At 47.1% G+C, this 8,090-nt stretch overlaps 2 protein-coding genes across 3 annotated transcripts in view; one reads left to right on the top strand and one right to left on the bottom strand.

Moving 5' to 3' along the window:
* LOC144104400 (exportin-1-like) overlaps nucleotides 1-4,327 on the bottom strand; it is a 37,619-nt gene extending 33,292 nt beyond the window's left edge. Inside the window, exons 1-2 of one of the 2 annotated variants that reach the window (XM_077637384.1) lie at nucleotides 3,653-4,327; nucleotides 513-593 (exon numbers count right to left, since the gene is read on the bottom strand). In XM_077637384.1, the coding sequence (XP_077493510.1) occupies nucleotides 513-567 (55 nt within the window). In that variant the 5' untranslated portion in view covers nucleotides 568-593; nucleotides 3,653-4,327. The remainder of the gene's footprint in view (nucleotides 1-512; nucleotides 594-3,652) is intronic. The other variant, XM_077637383.1, reaches the window with a different exon arrangement.
* A 703-nt stretch (nucleotides 4,328-5,030) lies between these two features.
* Nucleotides 5,031-6,228, top strand: Svip (small VCP interacting protein). Its single transcript, XM_077637387.1, has 3 exons — nucleotides 5,031-5,212; nucleotides 5,357-5,521; nucleotides 6,154-6,228. Exons 1-3 carry the CDS (start codon nucleotides 5,147-5,149, stop codon nucleotides 6,166-6,168), a joined length of 246 nt encoding a protein of 81 aa, XP_077493513.1. The 5' UTR covers nucleotides 5,031-5,146; the 3' UTR covers nucleotides 6,169-6,228.
* The last annotated feature ends 1,862 nt before the right edge of the window (nucleotides 6,229-8,090 follow it).

Here is an 8,090-nt window from a genome sequence, read left to right as displayed (position 1 = left end):
GGGCGCTTTTAGTTTCCAGTATACTTGATGCTGACGCGTCCCAGGTCCAAACCAAGCGAGTTTGAATTCACAAGATTTTGCTACTTTAGTTTGTCTGTAGCCCCCCCCCCCCCCCCCCCTCCCACCCCCCGCCCTTCCCAATCTGTGCCTTCCTTGCAAACACTGTTGGTTTCTTTCGTAACATATTATGCCCCTCATCTCCTTTACTCTTGCGTTCCAGATTTCAGATTAAAAGAATTTTTAAGTATAATGGCATTGCATTCATCACTTCAGACAGCAAAAAGTGAAATGATGCGGACTATACGTGGCATTTCCTACAGCTCTCTTTGCAAAAGATATGAGACCCACTTGATATAACAAATAATGTTCGCTGTCATCTTGGCCATCCACTAATAGGACTGAACCTTGCCCCTGAAGCACACTGTACCGGACACCAACACCAGACACGTGTACAAAGAGGTATAGAATGTTAGCCACAGATGACCACTCCAATCCTGCCAGCTGTGCATTACCTGGCGTCCCAAACGGTGTGAGGGGCTGCTTCATCCCATCAACTTGCACCGACATCAAAGAGAGATCAGTCTATTCTCCTCCTGAAGCCAAAAAAGAAAGGAATTAGGAGCGCGGGTGTAAATAAACCAGCCTTTTGCTTAAGGTACCAGTCATCAAACACCTCGAGTGCAGCCACAAAGAGAAAGAACCACCAGATGAAGTAAGCACACACGGACAATCACACCACATCTGCACAGCCCCCAGGTACCTGCGATGGTGCGCACAGGCATGAGAGACATCCGTCTACTATAGTCAGATACAACTCAAGAATGGGCAAAGGACCCTCTTCCAGCCAATGGCGTCTGCCTATTCTCATGACACTGCTAGCGTGACAACGCAGGGAGGGGACTACCCCCCCTTGACATGGGGGGACTATCCCCTTTCATCTGCCGCTCCCTGCAGTGTCACCGATGCCATTGGCTGGAAGTGAGTCCTTTGATAGGGAAAAGCCACTTCATTCTTGAGTTGTATCCCACTACAGCAACATTAATTTGCACACCTACGAAGTGAATACCCTCCTCCCTATTAAAGGTGCACTAAAGAGGAATCTGAACTCTTCTTTTCACTGCGGCAACGCGATCTACACGTTCCGAGCATTCTTAGAAACTTCGAATTATTGTCCTGTGTGGCCAATTTCCCTAATTTAAATCATATTAAACGTTTCAGCTCCCACCTTTTCTTTTTCTAACTCAACACTGAAGGTAGGAGGTGTCAGTCAACGCGTGGAGTGCCTTTCAGCCTGCCCAGTGGTGGCTTTGCTTACTCCGCTGATGGCAGAGCTGCAAGCTGCCACAGGACTGGCTGAAAGGCACTCCACACACTGACTCCTCCTACCTTCAGCATTGAGTTAAAAAAAAAAAGCGGGAGCGGGGACATTTAATCTGATTGAAATTAGGGAAATCCGCCGCACGGGACAATAATTCAAAGTTTCTAAGAATGCTCGGAATATGCATATTGAGTTCCCGCGGTGAAAAGACGAGTTCAGATTCCTCTTTAGTGCACCTTTAAGGCCTCTGTCTGAACTTTTGCACTACCCTTTTATCTTAAAAGAGTCAGCAGAAAAAAAAATTTATCCACGAAGTGATGCATACAGCGGTGCTTTTTGCACCTGGCGGATTTCTCCTCAGAAAGGCTGGTTGTCAAATCAGAACAGCTATCAGTCAGGATTAGCCGGTATGGAAGTACGACCAATGACAAGTCAACTAGAAGTCCCTGTAGCAAAATGCAAAAATACTTGCCATCCCCTGCATCTGCCGCAGTGTTATTTTTTAATAAAGCCTTAAACCAACTGCAGTTAGCATAATGTTCAGGCATTAAACTACTTTTTTTTTTCAGGTTTCATCTACTCTACACAATTTCATCTGACTTTTAATAAGGAAAACCTAAAAAGGACAAAAAAATTTTTTTACAAATCCCAGGTACGTTGATTTCCATACCTGGAGTAAAGCCATTACCCGCAGACTTCCAAGAAACATTGTAACTCGTTTTACCAGCTGCCAGCCACACATGTATGCGCTCCACTAATTGCCCAATCCCTCCAAGCAAACAAAGTTGAGCCAATTTTCCTGAACCATGTATTCTGTGCACCAGAATGGAGGATTCATGAAATAAAAAACTCAAAAAACAAATAAAACCAGCAAAGCTTTCCCCGAATCCGGAAGTACAGTGTGAAAGGCGACGCGTTACTACTACGACGCTGGCGAGTTTGTTACTGCACACACTATGGTCAGACCACCTCGTGGTACCAGCGGTCAAGACAAAGGCTCGTGGACAGAATGGCAAAAACAAGCAATAATGATCTACATACGCAAATACAAGAGCTGCTGTTGCACCAGGTCGAAAATCTACAGCAGCAAAGTCAGACGACAACGCAAGACGCCAGGTTACGTATCTTCATGCCGTTGATACAAAAAGCTTTTTTTGTTTTTGTTTTTCACGTCGCCGTGTTTACGCGTTAACGTCCGCGCACTGAAAGTCGATGACTGCACTCGCCGTTTCGCGATACGCAAATGAAGAAACAAATTCTTCTTACAGCCGCGACTCATTGTTTCGCGCGACCCGAACAGCCAGCAAAATGAATGGAAGTCAAGCGGAGGAGGAACGCGACGCGTACCAGATTCAAAGCGTCCCGCGTATCGCTCCTCGTATGGTGAGAAAGGTGCTGGTTAGCTTCAGTGCCGTAACACACACAACGCTGGTTGTTCCGTCAGCATTACGTAAGTGAAAGCGCTCTATGATCGTGCGACGCGGGGATTATGCAAGCACCACCGTACCCCGGCGGACCGCAGAGCTGACTGCACGCTGCAGCGAACGGTAAACCAGTAGTAAAACGAACGCGGCGCGCACACCACGACCTTTCTCGCTTCTCGCCCTTATTTTTTTTTTTTTTTTACGGACGATTTTGTCGTCCGGACGCACAACGCGGACACTGATCATCTCGCTACGAGATCTCGCGCGAATATCCCGAGTCGGACTAGCACACAGCCGCGGTATGAACAGGTTCAATGGGGAACAAAAGCGTGCAGGCATGCTCTCAAGTAGTTTGCCGGCGACTTCCCAAATCTCATTCAGGGTCGTTACACACTTCTCACACAACCCAGAACAGCACCCACGCGTGCGAACTACGGCCAACAACTCGGTGGGATCTGGCAGCGACCAAATGCTCCCGCGACTCCCGAAGCGATGGGTCGGTTGGACGTCGCCGCAGTGGCAGTAACGTTCCCTTTTAGCGTGGTCGCGGACGAGACATGAACGCTCGCTGCTCAAAGAAGGATGATCAGCAAGGGTCGGACTCGAGCATACCCACACGCTTTCGGAATCTTCACGGACGCCTCGGCGAAATAAAGGAACCACTCTAGGGCCAACCGTCGCTTTCAAAAAAGCGGGAACCCGTTCAAGCGCTCCACGTTTCCAGCGCGCCGGGCACCGAATTTTACGGTCGGCGCGAACATAAAATGATCTCTATCGATGAATTCGATTATATAGCATCGCCCAGCAGCACTTAAAGGTGTCAAAACGCTCAAGCAGCTTTCGCTACATGCCACGCTGAGCCGCGGTTGACTTCGACACGCTCTGAACAGCACAAAACCGACCGACTTACGTTTCTCTTTCAGCGTCGCGTGAAGCCCCCTGTAAAAAATTCTCACGCACACTAATACGTCCAGGGCACAGGTCCAGCCTCACACAAGAAGACACAACACTTTTTTTTCGCACAATGACGCTCTGCTTCGCAAGCACACACTCGGTGTATTCCTCACACTGTCGACCAACCAACCACGCACAATTATTGTACCTCCCCTAACCGGTTGGAACTGGTTCCACGCTCCCCGCGCTCGGCAATCTTCGGCTCCGAACCGATGTACACAAAGCAGTTTTTGGCGCAGCGCGAGCTTTAAAGTAATAAAATAATAATTTAGGAATTGTTTTACTAATTTAAGAGTAAAAATCGATTGCGGTAACGAGTCGAGTTGCGTTTTCGCTGGGAATCGGTACCATAGGAAAATTCCGTCGTCCGCTGCGGCGCTAGGACTTGCGGCGAAGCTGCCATGCCACGCTTGCGCTGGACGCGGTCTGCCGCGAACAGTCGAATTTTTTGCGACCATAAATCTCGAATTCCGGGTTTTCCAGTCGCCATGCCGCACAAATACACGCGCTGACGCCCTCTCTTCGGCGCCTAATCAGCGCGCGAGGCGATCGTTCGCGACTGGATTTGGCGAGTTTGTTATCGTCGGCGAGAACCGGAGACTTGTTTCCCGTGGAAAATTTCCTCATTGTCACCCAAAACACTGCAGTGCCGACGCGTTTGTGCTCATTTCGGCTTATATGCCATCGCAAAAAACGTCCCGTTGCAGGTTAGCCACGCGGCACTCAATTATAGTGCTTTGGTTACTCGCAAACAAGTTGCAATAGCTAAACTTATACCAATTTTTGTCCGTTAGAACTGTTTAGCACATTAGTACGAGACAGTTTTATTATTCAGCGGTTGCATGGCAGTGAAATCAGCGGGGACGTGATTTTGTACTCTAAACGTTCAAATACTGCCGCGCCAAGCTAAAGCAAACACAAAACATCAAGAAGTGTCAATGCTAACATGGACATCGCTTCCATATAAGGCAACGCGCACACCTCATGTGATGAGCGCATTCGTTTCGCCTTCGCGGTAGCTCCGCTCGGCGCCCAAAAGTTTTATTGTTGCGCCAGAAGCCGGGTATTTTCGGAAGAATGTTACGCGGAACAAGTTTCCTTTATTTGTCGGGGACAGAGCCACGGCCTACGTCGTCGCTAGATAAAAAAAAGTGCATAAACAAAAAGTGCGCCGCCGATGCGTCATGCGCATTTGCGCCGCCCGAAACAACAACAAAAAAATGAGCACGCCGCGCGACGCGACGCGCACTACGTAATCCGCACTGCGCATGCGTGCATGCATTGTGGCCAGACGTTGACGCGTGAGTCGCGCTCAGTCTGGGCTCACGCGAGAAGAGATCAAAATACGCTCGGACAACACTGTGCACTCAGCTGTCGCGTCGTCCGCGGCTTGTTTACACGCGCAATTGGGCAGGCAAAAAAAATCCGCCGGTCTGCAACAATAGCGGTCATGGGGATTTGTTTGAGCTGCTTCAAAGCTTCCAGTGCCGACATAACTCCGCCGTCAGTAGACGTGGTACGGCCGGCCTGTTTTTTTCCTTTTTTTTTTTCAGTCTGAGACTGTTCACCGCCGGCTGTTGGATCGCTCTACTTTATTGCCGGATGTTGTTGTGCACCTCAGTTCCATGGTAATCGTTGCGGCCGTTACTATTATTCGCAGACCGTGAAGCGGCAACAGTTGGCCGAGGCCGCCGAGCGCAGAATTCAGCAGCAAGAGAATAGAGGGATCAAGGATCCTGGCAAAGTGAAGAGGCTCCAGCAAAAACGTGACGAGCTGGACAAGGAGCTAGCGGCCGCCGGTCCGCAACCAGAGGCTAATTTGCGGGTATGTATACTACGCCCTCCTAATCCGGGCTGGCGTTCCGCGACCGGGTGCGACTGTAATCGCACTGAATCTGCGCATCAGTGCCATCATTACGCGCTAAGTCGCATGAAAGCAAGTCTCTCGACGACCGACTGCGGTAAAAATGTTAGATATACGCCCCTGCCTTAAAGCGAAAGAAAAACTTCAATTTGTTACGTAAGTCAGTTTCCCAAACAGCCTATCCGGTTCGGCTGAGGTTCATTTCCTTCATTAGTATTCAACCCCGACTAACATCTGCCTAATGTTTTCTTGGTTTTCTTTTAAGAATTTAGTTTCACTCGCGAGTATTAAAATGGCGCTTGTGTGATTTCACAAAATCCAGTTTTAGTTAACTAGAAATGAACAACAATGCTGCCCATAGACATCGATATAGCCAAATTGCAGTTTTAATGAAAGCCTCGAATTAACGAATTATTTTACCATGCCCTTGAATCTTTATTTTATACAACATCTAAACGTAACAGCAGCATCATGTTCACTCGCATGCGGTTGTCAGCAGTGGCTGCCGACAACACTTGCTTGATGCAAATAAACAAGGTGGCTTCAAATACTGACCAGACAATGTTTTATTTTTTTTCCCACTTTTTTTCCAGTGGCAAGTCCAATGAACGTGCGGCATCAAACTTATCCACGTGTACAAAGAAAAAAAATGTTGTGCTACTTGAAGATAACAAAGGGTAAAAATGTTTTGGGGGTGTTGTTGTGCCAGTGTTGTACATAAGGTCTGTGCATAAAAGCCAAATTATATTAATAAATATTAACTGTACAAAGGAAAAAACTCTGCACATAGTTCTTTTCAGCATTTTGTAAAAGGGGGCCAATATTGATAAACTACTACCCTCATGAGTTATCCTGTAAACAAGAGAACACTAAATCAGAGTCAATGTGACTCCCTCTCTTTGCGCGTGAGACGTACACACATGAATATAATGACACTTGGGAATGGTGAATTAAGGTATATTGACTACCCACATGATTATGTACAAAAGAAATGAACATCACGTGCACATTCACTGAGAGAACAAAAAAAAAAGGACACCATGTGCCTTCAAGAGTGGACAAAAACACACTTTTTCAACATTTGGTCTGTTTGCTGTTTGCGAAGCATCAAAAGGACATTGGAGAAAAAAACACACTTCAAAACACTTGCCGAGGCATCCACGGCAATCTCTTTTCAATACCAGCTGTGAGGCCCTTCGGACATGGAAAGTTTAGACCATGCCATCTGTAGAACTCCATTCTCAACAGGTGCAAGTAGCCAGGTGTGTGTACCCAGTAATACGCTATTCTAACACCAGTGCTCAGTACATATTTGCATCCAAGGTGGCGCAATAATCTGTAAAGTCAAAGTGTTGGGTCAATAGGCAAGTTGTTTTTTAACACTTCATATTTATATAGAGTCCGACAATTGGCATGATCTAAGAGCCTCATTTCCATCAACATGTATTTGACAAGAAATGCAAATAATGCAGGGAGATCACTTCGTGCTTTCCAAGAAAATAAAAAAAAAACAGTGTTTAGCATTGTGCCAAAACGGCAAAAACGGTCTGTGTGAACTGCAACTTTTCTGCGAAGCAGGCTTCACAGCCAACTTCAAGATGACACTGAGTAGAAAAGACAATCAGTCAAGGCATCGGAAACAACCCGCACTCAGCTGGAAATCTGATCGGGAGCCAACACAAGATTGCCAGAAGGAAATGAGTATTCCAACAGCTTTACTGCAAAATCAGCCTTGTGTGTAATGTGTAGGTGGCATCATTTGATGCAGAGGTAACGACTCACCAAAACAAAAGAGCACCGTAAGGTGTGCATACAACAAAAGACTAACACGCTTCCCGATGCCCATTAGAATCCACTACAGTACCAACAAATGCTCTTAAAAAGGCGCGCTGCCATCAAAGACTGCATTAAATGCAAGACCGGCCTCATGTGAATGAAAAACTGACCCATGCCCTGAGGAGCCGGGCAGACACTGGACCGTGTGTGCACACGAGATAAACATTGGGCTGATACTTGGATTCAGTATATCAACACTGGATAGATAGTCATACTACAATGCTGTAGGAGGGTGTGTAAGGAAGGAAAAAAAACGGACAACAAAGACTCCGGCAAAACCGGCTCACTACTACTCTATTTACAACCGCGTTTCTCTTTGTGCACTAGAAAAAAAGAAAAAAAAACGGTTTCTTACAGATCGAAACGGGGTAAAAACATCACAGTCTCTCTCTTCTCTCTTTCTACAGTTGGGAACTGACCTTGAAAAGTAGGATCAGGGCTGGGATGGGGGAAGTGGGGTGAAGGGGATGTCGAAAAAGGCCGGAAAAAAAAGTGCACTCGGCCTCCGAAAGAATCCTGTGCGCGGCTTGTAGACTTGCATAGCTTTCTGACATGTGAGATGCACACACTGAAAGAAGAAAAAAAAAAAACTATGCACAAGCCAGCAACACCACTATAGACCCCTGCGTCCTCTCCGCACCGCACCTCGAGAGCAGACAACATGCGATGGAGGCAGCAAAGCAAAAGCTGACTG

This window comes from Amblyomma americanum, chromosome 9 (assembly GCF_052857255.1).
Source record: "Amblyomma americanum isolate KBUSLIRL-KWMA chromosome 9, ASM5285725v1, whole genome shotgun sequence".
NCBI lineage: Eukaryota > Metazoa > Arthropoda > Arachnida > Ixodida > Ixodidae > Amblyomma > Amblyomma americanum.
Note: the sequence above shows the minus strand (reverse complement) of the source record. Positions and strands in the feature narration are given on the sequence as shown.